The 24,349-nt window shown below is 44.2% G+C and overlaps 1 protein-coding gene across 5 annotated transcripts in view; it reads right to left on the bottom strand.

Moving 5' to 3' along the window:
- LOC130276014 (solute carrier family 26 member 6-like) overlaps positions 1-24,349 on the bottom strand; it is a 61,324-nt gene that overhangs the window by 27,349 nt on the left and 9,626 nt on the right. Inside the window, exons 1-5 of one of the 5 annotated variants that reach the window (XM_056524805.1) lie at positions 17,374-17,393; positions 11,686-11,835; positions 8,743-8,882; positions 3,672-3,782; positions 2,219-2,388 (exon numbers count right to left, since the gene is read on the bottom strand). In XM_056524805.1, coding sequence (XP_056380780.1) covers positions 2,219-2,388; positions 3,672-3,782; positions 8,743-8,882; positions 11,686-11,816 — 552 coding nt within the window. In that variant the 5' untranslated portion in view covers positions 11,817-11,835; positions 17,374-17,393. Of the gene's footprint in view, positions 1-2,218; positions 2,389-3,671; positions 3,783-8,742; positions 8,883-11,685; positions 11,836-15,244; positions 15,304-15,426; positions 15,718-17,373; positions 17,394-24,349 lie in introns of those variants that run through there. The other 4 variants (XM_056524804.1, XM_056524803.1, XM_056524802.1 and 1 more) reach the window with 4 other exon arrangements.

Below are 24,349 nucleotides of genomic sequence, written 5' to 3' on the forward strand. Positions count from 1 at the left end.
ACCAGTGTGCCTCCAGCTGTTGCATAACTACAAGTCCCAGCATGCCCTCAGTTGTCACTGCATGCTGAGAGTTGTAGTTTTTGCAAAGGCTGAAGGCACACTGGTTGCAAAGTTTGTTACCTAACAGTGTTTCGCAACCAGTGTGCCTCCAGCTGTTGCAAACTACAACTTCCAGCATGCACTGATAGACCGTACATGCAGGGACTTTTAGTTATGCAACAGCTGGAGGCACACTGGTTGTGAGACACTGAGTTAAGTAACAAACACTGTGTTTTGCAACCAGTGTGCCTCCAGCTGTTGCATAACTTCAACCCCCAGCATGCACGGACAGCCAAAGGGCATGCTGGTAGTGGTAGTTTTGCAACAGCTGGAGGTTTGAGCACCCCCACCCATGTGAATGTACAGGGTACATTCACAGGGCCAGGGTCTACAGCGAGCTTCTTGCTACAAGTTTGAGATGCAGCAAGTTTTCCGCCGCAGCTCAAACTCCCAGCGGGAAGCTTGCTGTAGACCCCGGCCGTGTGAGTGTACCCTAAAAACACTACACTATACTACATTACACAAAGTAAAAAGTAAAACGCTACATACACACATACCCCTACACAGTCACCTCCCCCCAAAAAAATAAAAAATAAATTCTCGTATGACACTGTTTCCAAAACGGAGCCTCCAGCTGTTGCAAGACAACTCCCAGTATTGCCGGACAGCGATTGACATTCCAGGCATGCTGGAAGTTTTGCAACAGCTGGAGGCACCCTGTTTGGGGAACATTGCCATAGGGTATTTTTGGTATCGGAGGCAAGAGTAATTCTTGCATCTGGTTCCGTCCTTATGCAAATCCCTTATTTAGTTTTCAAATGCACATGGCGCTCTCTCACTTCGGAGCCCTGTCGTATTTCAAGGCAACAGTTTAGGGCCACATATGGGGTATTTTCGTACTCAGAAGAAATTGCCTAACAAATTTTGGGTGGGATTTTTCTCCTATTGCTCCTTGTAAAAATGTAAAATTTGGGGGAAAACCAACATTTTAGTGAAAAAAAAAAATGTATTTACACATCCGACTTTAACGAAAAGTCGTGAAACACCTGTGGGGTGTTAAGGCTCACTGGACCCCTTGTTACGTGCCTTGAGGGATGTAGTTTCCATAATAGTATGCCACGTGGATTTGTTGATTGTTCTGGCACCATAGGGGCTTCCTAAATGCGACATGCCCCCCAAAAAAATTTCAGAAAAATTCACTCTCCAAAATCCCATTGTTTCTCCTTCCCTTCTGAGCCCTCTACTGCGTCCGCCGAACACTTGACATACACATATGAGGTATTTCCTTACTTGCGAGAAATTGGGTTACAAATTTTGGGGGGATTTCTCTCCTTTTACCCCTTATAAAAATTCAAAAACTGGGTCTACAAGAACATGCGAGAGTAAAAAAAAAATGCAGATTTTGAATTTTCTCCTTCACTTTCCTGCTATTCCTGTGGAACACCTAAAGGGTTAACACACTTTCTGAATGTCATTTTGAATACGTTGAGGGGTGCAGTTTTTATAATGGCATCATTTAGGGGGTATTTCTAATATGAAGGTCCTTCAAATCCACTTCAAAACTGAACTGGTACCTGAAAAATTCAGATTTAGAAAATGTGAAAAATTAGAAAATTGCTGCTATACTTTGAAGCCCTCTGGTGTCTTCCAAAAGTAAAAACATGTCAACGTTATGATGCAAATATAAAGTAGACATATTGTATATGTGAATCAATATATAATTTATTTGGTATGTCTATGTTCCTTACAAGCAGAGAGTTTCAAAGTTCGAAAATTGCAAAATTTTTCACCAAGAAATGATGCAAGTATCGTCGAAATTTTACTGCTATGTTAAAGTAGAATATGTCACGAAAAACAATCTCGGAATCAAATTCATAAGTAAAAGCATTCTAGAGTTATTAATGCTTAAAGTGACAGTGGTCAGATGTGAAAAAAACGCTCTGGTCCTTAAGGCGAAAATGGGCTTGGTCCTTAAGGGGTTAAAGGAGCCCATATATCTAACTACCGGCCAAATCTGCGGACAGGCTGCTCTGGCAGCCGACTCACCCGCTCAATACAAAAGGACTGACTATTTTCTTCCCTAACATTATCTGTTGGAGGAAAAGTCAGGAGGTCTCAATATAAATATTTTCATTATTGTGTATGAAGACCTTACGGCTTTTACTATAATGCTTCTTACCTGAAAAATGCCAACTAGTAATGTTAAGGCTGATGCCACCTGAACCCTGTCTGCATCTCTGGCAACAGTGTCAAGAATCATTGAATCATTCCCTGGCATCATATAATTATCAGATGGAGCCAATGACTCTGTCACACTTCCCACCATCACGGAGATTACAGCAAAAGTGCCTGTGGTGGAAAGAGAGGTATGCATGTCTTACAACAGTCTTTTATTTATAGGCTTAAAAGGGGTATTCCAGGAAAAAACTTTTTTTTATATCAACTGGCTCCAGAATGTTAAACAGATTTATAAATTACTTCTATTAAAAAATCTTAATCCTTCTAATAATTATCAACTGCTGAAGTTGAGTTGTTCTTTTCTGTCTGTCAACAGTGCTCTCTGCTGACATCTCTGCTTGTCTCCGGAACTGCACAGAGTAGAAGAGGTTTGCTATGGGGATTTGCTTCTACTCTGGACAGTTCCCGAGACAGGTGTCATCAGAGAGCCCTTAGACAAAAAAGAACAACTCAACTTCAACAGCTTATAAGTATTGAAATGATTAAGATTTTTTTAATAGAAGTAATTTACAAATCTGTTTAACTTTCTGGAGCCAGATGATATGTAAAATTTTTTTTTCCCTGGATAACCCCTTAAATATATAATTAGGTCTCCCATGGTCAGAGAGGGACACTTATTCTGTTCCTGCGCATCTCTTCTGCATACATCTCAGACAACACATTTGAGCAAGACCTGCCTGCTCAGCCATTCACTGACTGAAGCAGGACACGGCTGCGCTGGTGATCGGCTGAGTTCTGCTCCAATAGTTGTCTCAGAAGCAGGCATTTTTTACAACTTGGCCTGCATTTTATATAGTTATAGATGTAAATACATATAAAAATCAATTCCAAAATACCCCTTAGGCTCATTGTGTAGGAAACCTTTTTTTTTTTTTTTTTTTTTTTTTAGACATATCTATATACTGGAATAATTTTGGCACAAACTAGTAGCACAAAATCACTGGAACACAGAATTTTTTATAATACAAATTGCGTTAAATGAGAGAATAGTATATACGTTTGTGTCCCAGACATTTAGAAACCATAAAGATTGCTTCTGGGGCAATAGAGTATTAAGGCACATATATTTATCAGGTCTAAAGGACAGGGATATTTAAAGAGCTAATAATGGGGCCTGGGTCAAAATCAAGAGGGACACTTGGGTGGGGGGGGGGGGGGGGTTATTGATTACCGTATATATATCTCCGTATGCATAGTGTTGGATTGGTCCACTATGCAGTGTCTATTTATCAATTAATTTATGTTCATTTTATTTAACTGTAGGGAAGGAATTTGGCCTTTTGTTAAAGGTGGGATCTGTTAGTTACAATCTGTAGTGTAAAGTGTACTACATTTTTTTTAATGTACTCCGAGTATATATACACACACACAGACACAGAAATATATGCTTTTACCTGGAGAGATGTGTCGTGAAGTCCCAAATATGGTGTAGATGACTACAGGATAAAATGATGAATATAAGCCAAATACTGGGGGAACACCAGCCAAAAGAGCATAAGCCAAACCTATAGAGATATAGTAAGGAATGTAAAAATATCATCAATAATAACAAAAATTATCTATACTTGCCACATTTCCCAGAATGCCTAAGAGGCTCCTAAAAACAAGCTGTCAATTTTCCACAGTGCAATGTCCTGACTACAGACTAAGGTGATTTTCACATTAAGAAGGGAACAGTTAATTCCTGATAAAGATCAAAATTGTGTCATTTTAGCTATCATATGGGGCATATGCAGCAGGGTCTGCTGAATGTAGTAGTTTGGATCTCCGTGCTATTCCATTGGACTGGTTCCTGTAAAAAAACTTATGCTGCATAACATATGTTTCTTTACCATGGGACCACAATCTGGCATCAGTCATAAGCTTATGTCGGACTTAAAGGGGTACTCTGCCCCAGGACATCTTATCCCCTATCCAAAGGATAGGGGATAAGATGTCAGATTCCGGGGGTCACGCCACTGGGAACCCCTCGGATCTCACTCCCATAGACTTTTATTGAGGGGGCAGGCCGTGATGTCACGAGGGGGCAGAGCCATGACATCACGATGCTCCGGCCCCTGTATTGCCTGTCATTAGGTACAGAGTGAGTTTGCTCTGTGCAGTAATGAAAGCGGGGTGCTGCAGCCGAGATTCCGGGGGTCCCCAGTGGCCCCTTTGGATAGGGGATAAGATGTCTGTAGCAGAGTACCCCTCTAAACATCAGAGACTTGCCCCAATGTGTACATCTGACAGACACTACTTAAAGGGGTACTCCGGTGGAAAACTTAATTTTTTATTTTTATGAAATAGTGCCAGAAAGTTAAACAGATTTGTAAATTACTTCCATTTAAAAATCTTAATCCTTTCAGTACTTATTAGCAGCTGTATGCTGCAGAGGAAATTCTTTTCTTTTTGAATTTCTTTTTTGTCTTGTCCACATTGCTCTCTGCAGACACCTGATGCCCGTATCAGGAACTGTCCAGAGCAACATAGGTTTGCTATGGGGATTTTCTCCTGCTCTGGACAGTTCCTGGGCATCAGGTGGCAGCAGACTTGTGCAAGCCCCATGATAAATTTCGTGCAATGGTCTAAATCTCCACAAAGTTCTATTTGTAGACCTGTTCTACACCTCACAGGAATAGTGGTGTATCCTGGACGCTGGGCTTTTGTTCTATTGTTTTTCAGGATTCCACTGAGGTTTTTTTTGTCCACCAGCAAAAACGCCTGAAAAACGGTCCCAGCTTTTCCTGCATTTTGGTAATTTTTCTTGGGGGAGATTTATCAAAAACTGTACAGAGGAAGAGTAGTGCAGTTGCCCATGGCAACCAATCAGATTGCTTCTTTACAAAAATGAAAGGAGCAATCTAATAGGTTACTATGGGCAACTGCACCGCTCTTCCTCTACATAGGTTTTGATAAATCTCTCCCCTTGTGTTTTTTCTTGCATTTTTGCTGGTGTGCGGAAACAAACATTTTTGTACCCTGTGGGCATTTTTTTCACTGCAGGTACTACTCCATGGGTCGGATGCAGAGCGCCCGCCCCACGGAGTGTAAGGAGTTAAGGAATGATGTATAGCATATACATATACAGGGTGCAGTGCATCACTACTTACCTCCACCCGCTGTATAGTATACAGGGGGCATAGTGTATCCATGTATACTATACAGGAGCCCAGCAAGGAAAGAGTTAACCCACACTGCAGCTCTGAGAAATCTTTGTACGCTCTCCTGTATATACAGCCATCTATAGATGACAGTATATACAGGATACAGTAGGCAGACAAGAACAGTTGGAGGCTCCCTGTTACACACTGCAGTATGGGCGCACTCCCCAGGTGAGATCGCAAATGATGTCCTAACTTATTTTTTTTCTCATTTCAGATACGTGAATGGGGAGGACTACGTCAGATTCAGTGTATTGCGATGATGACCAGCTTTTTTTAATGTCAATAAAAGGTTTAATGAGGGCTGTGTGGGGAGTGTTTTTTTTTTTTTTTTTTAAAGACATTTTTTTTTTCAATGCCGGGCTTAGCGTTAGCCACAAAAACAGCTAGCGCTAACCCCCCATTATTACCCCGTTACCCACCGCCACAGGGTTGCCGGGAAGAGCCAGTACCAACAGGCCTGGAGTGTCAAAAATAGCGCTCCTGGCTGGGGTTATTTAGGTTGGGGAGAGCCAGTAACAATGGTCCTCGCCCACCCTGGTAACGTCAGGCTGTTGCTGATTGGTTGGTATCTGACTGACACTGAAAATATGGGGAACCACACACTTTTTTTTATTACAAAAAAAAACAACACATAGGCTTCCCCATATTTTCAGTGTCAATCAGACACCAACCAATCAGCAACAGCCTGACATTACCAGGATGGGCAAGGACCATTGTTACTGGCCCTCCCCAGCCTAAATAACCCCAGCCTGTTACCGCCTAGGCCAAGGAGCACTATTTTTGATGCTCCGGGCCTGTTGGTAACGGCTCTTCCCGGCACCCCTGTGGCGGTGAGTACCGGGGTAATAATTGGGGGTTAGCGCTAGCTGTTTTCGGGGCTAACGCTAAGCCCAGCTTAGTAATAGATTCCGTCTACAAGACGGCTTCCACTACTAAGCCTGAAATTTCAATTATAAAAAACACAACACATGAAATAAAAAATGGATTTAAAAAAACACTCCCCCACAGCCCTCGTTAACCCTTTTATTGACATTAAAAAAATGCTAGTCATCGTCACACTCCACCGAATCTCAGGTAGTCCTCTGCATTCACTTATCTGAAATGACAAGAAAATAAAAACACGAAAAATGGGTCAGTACATTTTTGGCGCTCTCCCCTGGGTAGAGCGCACATAATGCAGTGTGTTCCTAAAGAGGGAGCCCCCAATTGTTGCTAAACTACAACTCCCATCATGGGGGCTGTAGGTAAACAACAGCTGGAGTCTCCCTGTTTGGGAACACACTGCCAAAAAGGCTCTGTTCCCATTATGCAAAACGCATAATGAGAACAGAGCCATACTTACCACCCTGGCTTCAGGCCTGGACTGTGAAGCTCCGCCCCCTAATTATGTCATCACTAGGGGGCAGGGGCGGAGAAGTTGCAAGGGGTCTCAAGAGTGAGACCCCTGAGATCCGTCAGTCTGCCCTTGGACTACTACTCCCATCATGGGAAATTTTGTGTCCCATGATGGGAGTAGTTGTAGTACCGCAGTGCTGAGGGATGGCTCTTACACATCCCCCAGCTGCGAAACTGTATAGTCACTGTTAGGACTACTACTCCCATCATGGACAGACTGTCCATGATGTGAGTTGTAGTCCTTGGGCTGAAGGATAGATCGCAGCAGGTCATTCTCCAGAGACCCGCTGCGATCTGCATTTATTAGCGCCAAAAATGTCACGATTCATAATCCTCGCCGCCGGGAGAGGGGAGCTCTGATTGGTGGAAAGCTATTCACCACTATACACCAATCAGAGCTCCTGTCTTCTGGTGGGGATTATGAATTGTGACAGGTCTATACAGGGGAGTGAGTGGAGCCGCTTCTACAGTATATAATTGTTATGTGTATTTCCCCCCCCAGACTAATACTGACCCCTTCTATAGTGAGCGCTGGGACCGCTGTATGATTGACAGGTCCCCAGCACAAGTGTGCGGCCCCACTGACCTTTACATGTTATAAATCTTTATGATACACACTGCCCGTCCTCCTCTTCATTCTTCTGATACCGGAGACGCACGGCTTCTGTATCATAGTCTATAGACAGAGAGCTCCCTCCCGGCCTCCACACTGCACGGGGCTGGGGCCAGACAACGGCAGGGGGCGCTCTGACTATAGTGAAAGCAGAAGCCGCGCGACTCCGGTATCAGAAGAATGAAGAGGAGGACGGGCAGTGTGTATCATAAAGATTTATAACATATAAAGGTCAGTGGGGCCGGACACTTGCGCTGGGGACCTGTCAATCACACAGCGGTCCCAGCGCTCACTATAGAAGGGGTCAGTATTAGTCTGGGGGGGGGGGGGGGGGTACAGTACACATAACAATTATATACTGTAGAAGCGGCTCCACTCGCTCCCCTGTATAGACCTGTCACAATTCATAATCCCCGCCAGAAGACAGGAGCTCTGATTGGCTAATAGTGGTGAATAGCTTTCCACCAATCAGAGCTCCCCTCTCCCGGAGGCGGGGATTATGAATCGTGACATCTGTATACGGGAGCCGGTGGCAGCGCAGTGGAGCCGCATATACCGCCGGCTTTTTAAGTTAATAAATGCAGAGCGCAGCGGGTCTCTGGAGAATGACCTGCTGTGATCTGTCTTTCAGCCCCAGGACTACAACTCCCATCATGGACAGAGTCTGTCCATGATGGGAGTAGTAGTCCTAACAGTCACAATAGAGTCCCGCAGACGGGGGATGTGCGTCTCTCAGCGCTCCGGTACTACAACTACTCCCATTATGGGACAGATTCTGTCCCATGATGGGAGTAGTTGTAGTACTGCAGTGCTGAGAGAAGGCTCCTGCATCCCCCACCTGCATCTTCCACCGTCTGCCATTTTCTACGAGTCCTTGCTAGCACTCTTAGGTTTAGACTACTTTTCTTGCAAAAAAGTGCAATTGCGCAAAAAAAAACATCTACTTTTTTTTTGCGCAATTGATAAATACCAGTCCACTGGATTAGTTGGTGTACGGTAGACCAAACTGGTGACAACTTTAGAAAACTGTCCACCAAAAAAAACGCAGCTCTCTGCAAAAAAAGTGCAATTGCGCAAAATTTGTAGACGTGAAAAATGGTCTAAATGCAATGATACATGTCCCCCAAAATGTGTACCAAGAGCCTTTAAGAGGACATTAGTAATAAATCTGCCCCACATACAAAAAACAAGTTCCTGTCTAACCGCTCACCCCTTTTAGTTAAAAGCAAATCTGACTACAGAAATTAAAGCTGGGCTTTGATTGGTTGCCATGGACAACTGCTCCATTGGAATTCTGCACTGATGTATTACCTTGTGGAAGCTGAATGATACCAACACTCAGCCCAGAAATCATGTCCCCGAGGAGCCATTCTTTGACCGGATAACGTGGCAGCCAGTTAAGGATTGGGATAAATTTTAGTAGAAGGGATTTCACAATTGTTCCCGAACATCTGAATAAAAAAAAAAAAAAAAAAAGTGAATAGAGATATTAAGTAAATGTATAGCCATCTCTTTTATATGCATCCATATCCTTACGATGAAGTAAAACAAACCTCACTTGAGGACATAGCTATGTAGCACATAAATTTTGTACCAAGTCCTTAAAGCATCATTACAGCACCTTTTATGACTTTTTAGAAATTTTGATCGATGGAGGTCCAGATCGAAGTCTATAGACCTCCTCTAAATATCTACGTGACCCTTGCTACTCTGCAGCGTGCTTCTGTTTTAGCACCGTAACCTCTGCTGATCAAAACTATTCACAATGACATATCAGAAGTTTTTAAAAGTAATAGTTACCCCTTAACAGGAAAGGCCACCCTTTTTTAATTTTTGGGTTGGCACTATGTGGCTGCACGAGCACAGCACACAGTATAATTACATCCCGCTCTTCTGACAGAGCACTGAGATCAGCAGAGGGGTTACAGGACACTATATATCCGGAATGGGGGGGGGGGGGGGTGGATTGATCAACATACTATAAACAGGTATATGATCACCACCACCACCACCTTTCTTAGCCATTCATAGGTAGAACTAAAAAAAAAATTAGAGTGACCACAGCATCACAGTCCACTCACCTCTCAGAAGTGAGGCCCGGTTCAATCAAAACTTTTGTTTTTAGATGATCGTAACCCTTTAAATGATAGTAGGGGGAGCTGAGAAGCTTATTGCATACTGTTTCACTTTTTACATTCAGTGTATGAAATGCATACAAACTGGAAGTGGTGACTGTCAGCAGCCAGAAGCTTATAATTTAACTACTGAGGAATGGGAGCTATGTGACAACTCAGCACACAAATGTTAGGACTATTTAGACAAGAAAAAGTGTGTATGAGGGAAATCACTGAAAACACTGAAATGAAGTTAGGGAGACATTACAATTGTATCAGCTCATTCCACCAAGTGTTAAAAGTAAATGGGGCTCAAAGGTCAAAGATATCTGGTTTAAAAATAATTAGTATTTATTAATATAGAATGATAGATTAAATAGGGAATGTACAGGGCCCTTGTACTCCCCTAATTAATTTAATTAAATACACAATAATAAAATATAATAATACCAATAACAACTATAAAAATAATCTGCGACTTGAGCCTGTAATATCAGTATAGCAATCTAATAATCCTGTGGAATAACACAATGCAAATGTTCATTCAATTGTTCCTATTGTCAGTGATCTTCGATATAAAGCAGATAAAATGTAGCAGCTACAGATATACAGTTAGTCAATTGACGCAATGGTACTGTATCTGTCCAGACAGTAGCAACTCGATCCCACCGATAAAATGTAGCGCTTGATGAACAGTGAACAGTCACTTAAGATCACTCTTTAAGCATCTCTGTGTATACCACTCATCAAAATGTCATATCAAATCAGCCAGTTTGCAATAAACTCCATACAATGCTCACCACTCCCGGGATGTCACGTATCTTCAGTGTAGTCCTGTGTGCCGGCTGTATAGAATCTTTCGCCCGGTGACTTGTCTCATTCAGGGATCGCACTGCTAGAGTCTCGGCCAACTCCTAAGAACGCAGCACTTGGTGGTGGGCACCGCAGCGCTGTCACGCGGAGTTCCTTAGTCGGACCAGCTGGGAATGGTGGCGGTCAGCAAGCATCAAGTCCTTATTGTGGATAGCCCGATCGGCTTTTCACTTGCAATTGATATAACGGCTGGATGCGGTATACTGAGTGAATAACCCAGCGGCGTTCCTCGTGCACAGGTCGCGCGCTCGGGAGATAGATCCAAGGAATCCATTACAGTGCGCTATCTCCCGAGCGCGCGACCTGTGCACGAGGAACGCCGCCGGGTTATTCACTCAGTATACCGCATCCAGCCGTTATATCAATTGCAAGTGAAAAGCCGATCGGGCTATCCACAATAAGGACTTGATGCTTGCTGACCGCCACCATTCCCAGCTGGTCCGACTAAGGAACTCCGCGTGACAGCGCTGCGGTGCCCACCACCAAGTGCTGCGATCTTAGGAGTTGGCCGAGACTCCAGCAGTGCGATCCCTGACTGAGACAAGTCACCGGGCGAAAGATTCTATACAGCCGGCACACAGGACTACACTGAAGGGAGATACGTGACATCCCGGGAGTGGTGAGCATTGTATGGAGTTTATTGCAAACTGGCTGATTTGATATGACATTTTGATGTGTGGTATACACAGAGATGCTTAAAGAGTGATCTTAAGTGACTGTTCACTGTTCATCAAGCGCTACATTTTATCGGTGGGATCGAGTTGACACTGTCTGGACAGATACAGTACCATTGCGTCAATTGACTAACTGTATATCTGTAGCTGCTACATTTTATCTGCTTTATATCGAAGAGCACTGAGAATAAGAACAATTTAATGAACATTTTGCACTGTGTTGTTCCACAGGATTATTAGATTGCTATATTGTTATTACAGGCTCAAGTCGCAGATTATTTTTATAGTTGTTATTGGTATTATTATATTTTATTATTGTGTATTTAATTAAATTAATTAGGGGAGTACAAGGGCCCTGTACATTCCCTATTTAATCTATCATTCTATATTAATAAATAATTATTTTTAAACCAGATATCTTTGACCTTTGAGCCCCATTTACTTTTAACATATTGTCCCTTTTTTTTTTTACACCGTGGGTATAGGTGTTTGTTGGGTTGCTCGGGTCTTTAGTGACGGTCAGACAGACAGGAGCCTCTCCATTGTGTTTATATCATTCCACCAAGTGTCTAGCACACAACTTGTCCACTCACCTAAACCTACTTCTTATTTTGGTTAACAGATGTAACCTGGAATCTCTTGACCTTGGTGCTATTTCTTCCAGTTCAGCCTCAGTTAAAATGGATTTCTCCTGCAGATCACCAGGGCTGGTAGGATCCGCCATTTCTTAGGGCAGCCAGTAACTATTTAAATCAGAAAAGCAGAACCTTAATATCCACACTGCTGCAGGATCAGATTATACAGGATTTCTTTGTAGCCTGTAACCCTGTATACACATAGCTCTGAATGAGAGCTGGAGACACAAAACACGCCGCTGCTGTACAGAGCACTGGTGAGACCTCACTTGGAGTATTGTATCTCCAGAAGGATATAGATCAGTGATGGCAAAACTTTTTGAGCCCGAGTGCCCAAACCGTAATGCACGCCAACTTTTTTTTCCCTCAAAGTGCCCTCAAATAGAAATCATCCCCAGTCTGTGATGCCCCCCCCCCCCCTTATCCCCAGCCCGTGCAGTATGTCCCCCTTCACACATAGAAATCATTAGGGAGGGGAGATTAGGAGCCGTGTACGTCCTCTCTCCCCTGCTCTGGCTTCTTTTCCCAGTGGAAACTTGCGTCCTCCAAAGGCAGAGCAGGGGAAGGGGAGATGTGGAGCAGTGTACGTCCTCTCTCCCCTGCTCAGCCTTCTTTCTGCCATGCAGACCTGTGTCCTCCGGGAGGGGGAGATGAGGGGGGCATGGCTTGAGGCTTGGCTTCTTTCTCCCGTGCAGACCTGCGTCCCCTGCTCTGCGGCTCCCCCCAGCTCTAGCTTCGTAAACCTTTGGAGAGCTGAGGGGAGGAGCGGTCGCAAGTCTGCACGGGGCAAGTTTCCACCTCACAACGGCGGAGCGCATCAAAAGGCATCCATGGCGAACTATGGCCACGTGCCCACAGAGGGGGCTCGGTGTGCAACCTTTAGGTTCGCCATCACTGATATAGATACATTGGAGAGAGTTCAGAGAAGAGCTACTAAACTAGTACATGAATTGCAGGATAAAAAATCATAATTCTTTAAATTTTGCACCTAAAAATCCATATGATGGCTTATTTTTTGCGCCACCAATTCTACTTTGTAATGACGTCAGTCATTTTACCCAAAAATCTATGGCAAAACGGAAAAAAAAATAATTGTGCGACAAAATTGAAGAAAAAAACGCAATTTAGTAATTTTTGGGGGCTTTCGTTTCTACAGAGTACATTTTTCAGTACAAATGACACCTCTTTATTCAGTAGGCCGATATGATTAAAATGATCCCCTACTTATATAGGTTTGATTTTGTCGTACTTCTGGATAAAATCTTAACTACATGAAAATGTATACGTTTAAAATGGTCATCTTCTGACCCCTATAACTTTTTTTTTCTGCGTACGGGGCGGTATGAGGGCTCATTTTTTGTGCCGTGATCTGAAGTTTTCAGTGGTACGATTTTTGTATTGAACAGACTTTTTGATCGCTTTTTATTCATTTGTTCATTATTTTGGACTTTGGAATTTTTTTTGTGCGTACGCCATTGACCTTGTGGTTTATTTAACTATATATTTTTATAATTCGGACATTTCCACATGTTTATTTTAATTTTTATTTACACAGTTTTTTTTATGGGAAAAAGGGGGGTGATTCAAACATTTATTAGATGATGATCTTTATTCGCTTTTTTTTTCTTTTCACTTTTGTTTTGCAGTGTTACAGCTCCCATATGAGGCTATAACACTGCACACACTGATCTTTTACATCGATCTTTGTTATTTCATAGGATAACATTGATCGATGATTCTGCTGCTTGACTGCTCATGCCTGGAGGCAGGTGAGGACCCTCCTTGTGTCTGCCAGCTGTTCAAGACACCGCGATTTCACCGCGGTGGTCCCAAACAGCCCACTGAGCTAACCGGCAGTACTTAACTTTCACTTTAGACACGGCGATCAACTTTGAATGCCGCGACTAAAGGGTTAATAGCGCGCGGCACCGCGATCAGTGCCACACGCTATTCACCTGACCCGTGGCCGCTGTGGCCCCGTGTTCTAGAACGGGAGCAGACTCAGGGTGTACAGGTACACCCTGCATCCTTAAGTGGTTAAATTAGAGGGGCAAAGGATAATGTAGTAATACCAGAAAGTATTACTTTACTGAGAGAGTAGTGGATGCATGGAATAGGCTTCCCGCAGAGATGGTCGCTGCAAATACAGTGAAGGAGTTTAAGCATGCATGGGATAAGCATAACATTATCCTTCATATAAGATAGAGATAGGTATAAGGCTATCCTTCATATAAGATAGAGATAGGTATAAGGCTTTCCTCCATATAAGATAGAGATAGGTATAAGGCTATTCTTCATATAAGATAGAGATAGGTATAAGGCTATCCTTCATATAAGATAGATAGGTATAAGGCTATCCTTCATATAAGATAGAGATAGGTATAAGGCTTTCCTCCATATAAGATAGAGATAGGTATAAGGCTTTCCTTCATATAAGATAGAGATAGGTATAAAGCTATCCTTCATATAAGATAGGGATAGGCATAAGTCTATCCTTCATATAAGATAGAGATAGGTATAAGGCTATCCTCCATATAAGATAGAGATAGGTATAAGGCTATCCTCCATATAAGATAGAGATAGGTATAAGGCTTTCCTCCATATAAGATAGAGATAGGTATAAGGCTTTCCTCCATATAAGATAGAGATAGGTATAAGGCTTTCCTCCATATAAGATAGAGATAGGTATAAGGCTTTCCTTCATATAAGATAGGGATAGGTATAAGGCTATCCTCCATATAAGATAGATAGGTATAAGGCTTTCCTCCATATAAGATAGATATAGGGATAAGGCTATCCTTCATATAAGATAGAGATAGGTATAAGGCTATCCTTCATATAAGATAGAGATAGGTATAAGGCTTTCCTTCATATAAGATAGAGATAGGTATAAGGCTTTCCTCCATATAAGATAGGGTTAGGGACTATTCATAGTATTCAGGATATTGGACAGACTAGTGCAGTGTTCCTCAAGCGCGGTCTTCAAGTCCCCCCAACAGGTGATGTTTTCAGGATTTCCTTAGTCTTTCACAGGTGATATAATTCTGGTCAGTGAATCAGAAATCACCAGTTATATCACCTGTAAAGACTAAGGAAATCCTGAAAACATGACCTGTTGGGGGTTCTTGAGGACCGCGCTTATGAAACATTGGACTAGAGGAGCCAAATGGTTATCTACCGACACACTCTATGTTTAATGCATATAGCAAGTGCAACAGATCCTGTAAAGTACCACAGAGAGGTACAGTATATGGTTATGTGTGACTTATGAGAGATCCATATAGCACAGGTCTGTAATACGGATGCGTGTGTATATACCCTAACAGTTAAGATATGATATCTTATTGCAGGGTTTTCCAACTGGGACGCCTTCAGCTGTTGCAAAGCTACAACCCACAGCATGCCTGGTCAGGCTTTGGCTGTCTTGGCATGCTGGAAGTTGTAGTTTTGCAACAGCTGGAGGCACACTGGATGGAAAACACTGTCCTATGGATTACAGGGAGCATCATTATCCTACCTATAGCAGCAGTGCCGTCCTAAAGGTCCCATCAGGCAGGTAACAGACCTGTTTTTTTCACAGGTCTATTCTCCTATTTAAAGGGACTTTGTCACTTTGATCTGACACACATTACTCTGGTCTAATGAATGATTCATAAAATACAAGTAGATGTATACCTGCTGCCGACAGTCAGCACTTACCCTTTACTCCACTCACTTCATATGATTTAAAGGCTTGTGAGTCTTGAGGGTGTGGATCACAGGTTAATTATTTAACACTCCTTTATCTCTGATCTTGCAGATTTCTGAGTTGCATTGAATCCAAGCAACACAACCAATAGTGACTGCTGAATCCAGCCAGAGATTGGAGGGGAGGAAACTACTCCTCCAGCAGGCTGAGCTTTGGCTATTAGGACTCCTTTACACGTGGCCTTTAAAGTGATGGTTCACCTTAATGGTCTATTCTAGAGATGAGCGAACATACAGTAAATTCGAATCGTCACGAACTTCTCGGCTCGGCAGTTGATGACTTTTCCTGCATAAATTAGTTCAGTTTTCAGGTGCTCCCGTGGGCTGGAAAAGGTGGATATAGTCCTAGGAGACTCTTTCCTAGGACCGTATCCACCTTTTCCAGCCCACCGGAGCACCTGAAAGCTGAACTCATTTATGCAGGATAAGTCATCAACTGCTGAGCCGAGAAGTTTGTGACGAATCGAATTTACTGTAAGTTCGCTCATCTCTAGTCTATTCACATGTACAGTATTCTGGGCAGATTTGATGGGCAGGATTTTCTGCTGCAGATCTCAATGTAAACATAGCTTGAAATCCTGCGCAGAATACTGTACGTGTGAATAGACCCTTTAGTGAATATTAGATTACATATATTAATGAATATTTGATTTCTATATATTGCATAAATAACAATTCCCTAGCTGAAAACGTGCAGAATGTCCACACGGGTAGACATTCTTCACACTTGAATATTCTGCTGGGCGCTAGGACTGCTTGGAAATGCATTGCCATCTATGAGATGACTCATTTCTGAGCGGACACCAAAATTGAAATTCCACCGCGTTCGCAGCAGAATCCCATTGAAATCAGTGGGACGCTACTCAGAAATTCCACTGTGTGAACAGTCTTCACACAGTGCGTTTTTCCTGTTGTAGGGTACGTTCACACGCGCGGATTTTACACTGCAAATCCACTGGTGCAGGCCCGCTCTATGCTGGCTTTACATGTGCCTGCTCGTAGCGGCAATACGCCGCTACCAGCAGACACACTGCGATGTGCGAGTCGCAGTATACTCGCGGGAGCTCTCTGCCTAGCTCAGAGCAGGGAGAGCGGCCGCGATGTGCGAGTAAGCCGCGCACATCGCTGCACTGTGTCTGCTCGTAGCGGCGTATTGCCGCTACCAGCAGGCACATATAAAGCCAGCATTCAGCGGGGCCTTCACCAGCGGATCCGCAGCTAAATACGCTGCGAAAATCTGCGCGTGTGAACTTACCCTTAGTGTGAATGAAAGCAACACATAATTTGATTTTCCAAGTGTTACCCAACCTTCTCTGCTCATAAAGGGAGTATTTGGGGGGGGGAGGAGGAGGAGGAGGAGGAGGAGGAGGAGGAGGAGGAGGAGGAGGAGGGGGGGGGGGGGTTGGGGTAATAAAAGTATATAAGGGAATTGTTATATAAGCATTTCTCCTTTAGGGTAGGGTCCCACGTGCCGTATTTTACTGCATATTTTCTGCAGCTGATTTTGCTACCCATTGCCTCCAATAAGTAAGAAAATTTGCAGCAGCAAAATATGGTCCCTGTGACCCTACCCTTAGGGTGTATTCACACGTACAGTATCCAGCGTATATTCTATGCACAGGATTTGAAGCGGTAGATTTTCTGCTGCAGAGTTCAATGTAAACTATATGACTGAACACAGCATCAAATCTGCAGCTTCAAATCCTGTGCATCAAATATGCGCAGGATACTAAACATGTGAACAGATCCTTCTACAAACAGGTTAACCAAGGATAAAGCTACTGTTCAAAGCAGTAGTGTGTAGCCTGTGGCTCTATAGATTTTGCTATGCAAAAACTTCCTGGCTGGCAAACATGTTGTGAGCTGAATTTTTTTGCAACAGGTGAAGAGTCACAGAACCTGATAGACAAGTTCACTTAAAGTATCACTCCTTTTTCAAACTCCTGCTTAAAGGGGTACTCCGGTTGAGACATTACATGCACATTGGTTATCAAAACCTGTGCAAAGGAAAAGTTGCCCAGTTGCCCATAGCAACCAATCAGATAGCTTCTTTCATTTTGCAGAGGCCTTGGTAAAAATGAAAGAAGCAAGCTGATTGGTTGCTTTGGGCAACTGGGCAACTTTTCCTTTTCACAGGTTTTGATAAATCTCCCCCATTGTGCTGAGGTAAGAGAGTAGTGTTTTCCAAACAGTGACTCTCCAGCTGTTGCAAAACTACAACTCACAGCATGCCCGGACAGCCAAAGGCTGTCCGGGCATGCTGGGAGTTGTAGTTTTGCAACAGCTGGAGAGATACCTGTGCTGAGGAAAAGTCAACTAGTTGCCCATAGCAACAAATCTGATTGCTACTTTTATTATTCAGAGGCCTTTTCAAAAACGAAAGAAGCGATCTGATTGGTTGCTATGGGCAACGGGTTGACTTGCACAGGTTTTGATGAATCACACTGCTTGACAGACTTGTGTGCAGGTACTGTTAAATATAAGGGGAGCTTTACTAACGCCATCTGAGGCCATGTTCACACGGCAGAATGTACACACTGAATTCCGCAAAAAAAAAAAATTCTGCAAGGACATTCAGTTAATTTAATTGCACATTAACTTTGATGGCGATGCAATGTCCCATTCACACATCGGAATTCTGCAGAATTATAAGACATCTCTTTAAATTTTAGCGGAATTCCGTTCAGAGCCCCAATGAAGTTAACGTGACTCTGAATTCGAGCGGAATCTGTGTTTTGAAAGCACAGAAATTCAGTAAAACTGCTAAAAGTTTGCAGCCTGTTTTCGGAGCGGAATTTGAGAGCAGACACACTGCGATGTGCGAGTCGCAGCGCGCATGCGCAGTATACTCACACATTGCGGCAGCTCTTGGGCTAGCTCATGGAACAGGGGAGCGGCCGTGATGTGTGCGAGTACACCGCGCATGAGCGGCTACTCACACATTGCAGTGTGTCTGCTCGTGGTGGCGTATTGCTGCTCCGAGCAGGCACATGTAAAGTCACTGTGCAGCGTTCCTTCAGCAACGGATCCGCAGTGTAAAATACGGGGGATCCACTGGTGTAAGCGTACCATTAGGGTACGATCTCACGGGCGGATTTTTGCAGCGTATTTAGCTGAGGATCAGCTGGTGAAGGCCCCGCTGTATGCTGGCTTTATATGTGCCTGCTGGTAGCGGCAATACGCCACCACGAGCAGACACAGTGCAGCAATGTGCACGGCTTACTCGCACATCGCAGCCGCTCTTCCTGCTCTGAGCTAGGCAGAGAGCTCCCGCGATGTGCGAGTATACTGCGACTCGCACATCGCAGTGTGTCTGCTGGTAGCAGCGTATTGTCGCTACCAGCAGGCACATATAAAGCCAGCATAGAGAGGGCCTTCACCAGCGGATTTGCAGTGTAAAACACGCAGTAAATCCGCGCGTGTGAACGTACCCTAAGGCTAGGTTCAGACTACGGAATCTCCGGGCAGAAAATTTCCACCCGGAGATTCCGAGTTCCGCCTGCACCGACTGAATTAGTCGGGCGCTAGGACCGCCCGGACACTGCAGTCTCCTATAGACTGCTATGTGTTCCGCTAGGATTTCCGCCTGAAGAAAGAGCAACCCCTTTCTTCAGGCGGAAATTTCTAAGCGGATTTTCCGCTTCACAAATTCCGAAGTGTGAATTTGTGAACGGAAAACCATTCACTACACTAGACATTTTAGCAAGCGGAATTTCTGACGGAAATTTTACGACTGAATTTCTGTCGGAAATTCCGTAGTCTGAACCTAGCCTAAGGGTGCATTCATTTACAGAACAGTAAAAATGGAATGGCATGGTAAATTTGATGTAACCTGAATGCCCTCAGACATGTAGCTGTAGCACCAGGGACTTCAGAAAAGGTGACTTTAAGGGTACGTTCACACGGGCGGATCCACAGCATATTTTACGCTGCGGATCCGCCGACGATGGACCATACATTGTGCCTCCAGCTGTGCCTGCTCATAGCGGCAATACGCTCATGCACAGTGTACTTGCATGAATTGCAATAGGCTGAGTGCGGCTGCGATGTGTGCCAGTCGCCGCGGGCATGTGCAGTATACTTGCACACATCGCAGCCGCACTCAGCCTTGTCTGCTCGTAGCCGTGGATTTCTGCAACGAGCAGGCACAGCTGAAGGCACAATGTAGGGTCCATCATCGTCTGGTCCACAGTGTAAAATATGCTGTGTCTGTGTGAACGTTCCCTAAGAACAGATCCTAGACCTGGGTGCTGGTGGGTTTATGCTTGGTTGACACCACGTTTTTGTCTTTGTTTAACATATACGTTTTTTTCAGAAAAAAATAAAATAGCATATGCTATAAAAAGATTCTGCTGTATGTCATACGGCATAATCTGTTTCCCATTCACTTACATTATATATAAAAAAAAGATGACCATTATGGATTTTTTTTTTAATGTAGACAATAGTGTGATTGACTACATTTTTACATACAGCAAAATTAAATGGACAGTAACAGATACAGTGTAACAGAGACAAAAACACGGTGCGAACCTAGCCATAGGTTTGTGGGTTATAGTCTTTATTTGGCTGGGCTAGTTATGGTCTAGTTTAGTTATCTTGTGCAGTCTGGAGTCTCTAATTTTGGGAATCATTTCCCTTCCTCTACTCTTGTTCATGGACTTATATATGTGTGAAGGCTGACGCAGTTAGCCTGTATTTGTGAGAGGGGGCGGGGTTAATCACTATAAGAACCCGCGGTGCCCCTAGCACAGTACGCCGCGGGTTCTTCACGTGATGAGAGGTCAGCTGACACACCAGTCAGCTGACTGGAAGCTGTTTCCGGCGGTGCGGTGCGGTACGGTACGGGTAAGTGGCCGGGGCTGGCCTGGGTGGCGGCATTTCTCCGCAACCACCTCTCCGGAGGTAAGCCGGAGTCCGGGGGTGTACCCTCGGCCAGGCCCCGGCCCCGGTTTCAGTAACAGTGGGACACGTGGCCCGTTCTCTTCCTCCGGCTGGTCTGGCATGGCAGTGCATAACGAGTCCCCTCCGGCAGTGGGATCCGTGACGGGGGCATGCTGCTGCTGTCTTTGGATGGCTGCGCGAGTCCTCGCTCCCCCACGAACCCCCGTGGCAGTACGGTACCAGCATTTCTACAGCCGGGTCGGTGCTATCACCTTAGGGTTTTCTGCCAGGGTACTGGCCCCTGTTTGTGGTATCGGGGAGCTTATAGGCTATCATCATACCCCCGCCACCTGTCATGGTTATGTAGTGTATATTGTGTGTGTCGGTTACCGGGTTCGTGCACAACGGGGGAAGGGGGGGGGGGTTTAGTCACATGCCGGCACGTTCTCTGGCTGCTCAGCTCTGCATTTTACTACAAGGGGTTAATTATATGCCGGCACGTTCTCTGGCTGCTCAGCTCTGCATTTTACTACAAGGGGTTAATTATATGCCGGCACGTTCTCTGGCTGCTCAGCTCTGCATTTTACTACAAGGGGTTAATTATATGCCGGCACGTTCTCTGGCTGCTCAGCTCTGCATTTTACTACAAGGGGTTAATTATATGCCGACACGTTCTCTGGCTGCTCAGCTCTGCATTTTACTACAAGGGGTTAATTATATGCCGACACGTTCTCTGGCTGCTCAGCTCTGCATTTTACTACAAGGGGTTAATTATATGCCGACGCGTTCTCTGGCTGCTCAGCTCTGCATTTTACTACAAGGGGTTAATTATATGCCGACACGTTCTCTGGCTGCTCAGCTCTGCATTTTACTACAAGGGGTTAATTATATGCCGACACGTTCTCTGGCTGCTCAGCTCTGCATTTTACTACAAGGGGTTAATTATATGCCGACGCGTTCTCTGGCTGCTCAGCTCTGCATTTTACTACAAGGGGTTAATTATATGCTGACACGTTCTCTGGCTGCTCAGCTCTGCATTTTACTATAAGGGGTTATTATATGCCAGCACACTCTCGACTGCTCCGCTCGTTGCATTACAGTAAGGGATATTTAAAAAAAAAAAAAAAAAAAAAAAAAGAGGTTATTCTATGCACTCATTCCTACCACGCATACGGTCAGATAGTTATGCCGAGTACACGATTCATTTTCTACGCATACGGTCATGTAGTTGTTGGTGTTCACGCTCTTATAATTTATTCCTCATACACGGTCATATAGTTGGTCTGAGCAGGCAAAAAAAAAAAAAAAATTTTTATCTTCGTTCCTATAATTATTCTACGCATACGACCATATAATCGGTTCCTTGCACACGCCCCCTTAATGTGCTCCATGTATATGATTATATATGTATATATACACGTACACGTTTTAGCTTATTCAAGGTTTACGACACGGCCCTGTTTCATGTGTTTGTCAATACACATGCACTTGTAGCATTGGTGCAGTTCAGGCGCACGTAGTATGGGCGCTGGTAATTCTGTCCATGCACTCATGGTATTTGTACGATTCATGCACTCGCGCACGTTGATTACGCTCATGGCGTTTTTCTGTTTACTCGTTCGTAACATTTGTGCCTTACACACGCTTGTGGGATTTAGGCCTTACAGGTGCTCGTGGGATTAATGCCTTACACGCTTGTAGAATTCATACGGTACACACGCTTGTGGGGTTTATACAGTGCACACGCCTGTTGGTTTCATGTGGTACACATGCTTGTTGGGTTTATACTGTACACACGGTTGTAGCGTTTGTGCTGTACACACGGTTGTAGCACTTGTGCCGTGCACACGCTTGTAGTGTTTGTGCTGTATACACGCCTGTACATGCTTGTAGGATTCATGTTGTACTCACGCTTGTAGGGTTTATACTGTACACACGCTTTCACATGCTTGTTGGATTTATACTATACACACGCTTGTTGGATTTATACTGTACACACTTGTAGGAATTATGCTGTACGCACGCTTGTAGGATCTATGCTGTACACATGCTTGTAGGGTTTATACTGTACATACGATTGTACATGCTTGTTGGATTTATACTGTACACACGCTTGTTGGATTTATACTGTACACACGCTTGTAGGATTTATGCTGTACACACGGGGGTAGCGTTTATACTGTACACTCTTTTGTTGGATTTATACTGTACACTCTTGTAGGATTTATGCTGTACACTCACTCATAGGATTCATACTGTACAAACGCTTGCACACACTCGTAGGATCCATACTGTGCACGCGTTTGTTGGATTTAAACTGTGCACACTGGTACGTGCGTGTGGGGTTTGTGCTGCACGCGCGCTTGTAGGATATATTCTGTGCACGCGCTCGTGGGGTTCATAATGTACACACGCTTGTACACGCTTGTAGGATTTATACTGTACACAGGCTTGTAGGATCATCCTACACACGTGCTTGTAGGATTTATTCCGCACACGCGCTCGTAGGATTCGTACGGTACACGTTCGTAGGATTTGTACTGTACACACGCTCGTAGGAATTATACTGTACACATGCTTGTAGGATTTATATTGTACACACGCTCGTAAGGTTTTGTACTGTACACGCTCGTAGGATTTGTTCAGTACATGCCCTTGTAGGATATATACTGTACGCTCGCTTGTAGGAATTATGATGTACACACGCTCGTAGGAGTTACACTGTACACACGCTCATAGGGTTTTGTACTGTACACACGCTCGTAGGATTTATACTGTGCAGTGTACACACGCTCGTAGGATTTATACTGTGCAGTGTACACACGCTCATAGGGTTTGTACTGTTAACACGCTCGTAGGGTTTATACAGTACACACTTGTAGGATAAGTACGGTGCACTCGCTTGTAGGATTTACACACGCTCGTAGGATTTATGCTGTACGTAGGATCTATACAGTACATGCGCTAGTAGGATTTATACAGTACACGCGCTCGTAGGATTTGTGCTGTACACGGGCTCGTAGGATTTGTGCTGTACACGGGCTCGTAGGATCTGTGTTGCACACTCGCTGGTAGGAATTATACTGTGCAGGCTCGTAGGGTTGTATTGTACGTGTGCTCATGAGAACCATGCTGTTCGTGTGCTTGTGGCATACGTCTAGTACATGCGCTTGCGATGCTTGTGCGGCTCTTGCGCTTGTAGCATTTGGGCCGCACGTGTGCTCGTACAGCGCATGTAGTGTTGTTCTGTGCATGGGTACGTGGTCATAGAATTACTGCATGCATGTATTATTTATCGTTTGTCGTTGGCCATACGCACATACAGTTTGGTTGTGCATTTGCGCATACAGTTGTCCTGAGTATAGGTTCATCAAGTTTGTTGGTAGAGTCACTCATAGCTGTTAGACGGCACAGTTCTATACATATGCACATAGTTGTTCCGTTCATATTTTTGTATAGTGGGGCCGGGCTTACGTATATAGTTTGTTCTGGGCGTTCGTGTACGCGCATTTTATTCATTCGGTCTATACGCTCAGTTTCCATGCATACTCTCGTATAGTCTGTCCTGTGCATATGCTCATCCAGTTGGTTTGGACAGTTGCCCAGTTTGTTAGAGGCCATATAGTTTTGTGCATACGCTCATATAACTTGTTCTGGGTGTTTGCTTACGCAGTTCGTTCTGGGCCTGTAGTTAGCTTATGCATACAGGTCATTCGGTGAACACAGGCAGTGGTTCGGCCATACGTCCGTATGGTTCTTTCTCTGCACACGCGCATACAATTTGATCGGTGCATACGCTCACATAATTGTTAGGTGCTCACATAGTGTGTTCCGTACATACCAACATATAGTTTGTTCCCCGCATGTTCACATAGTTCGTTTGTGCATATGCCCGTATAGCTTGTGCATACGCGCACACAGTTCGTTCTCGGCATGCTCACTTAGTTCTATGCATATGCGCATAATAGTTTTCGGCATACGCTTACTTAGT

The sequence above is a fragment of the Hyla sarda genome, chromosome 6, assembly GCF_029499605.1.
Source record: "Hyla sarda isolate aHylSar1 chromosome 6, aHylSar1.hap1, whole genome shotgun sequence".
Taxonomy (NCBI): domain Eukaryota; kingdom Metazoa; phylum Chordata; class Amphibia; order Anura; family Hylidae; genus Hyla; species Hyla sarda.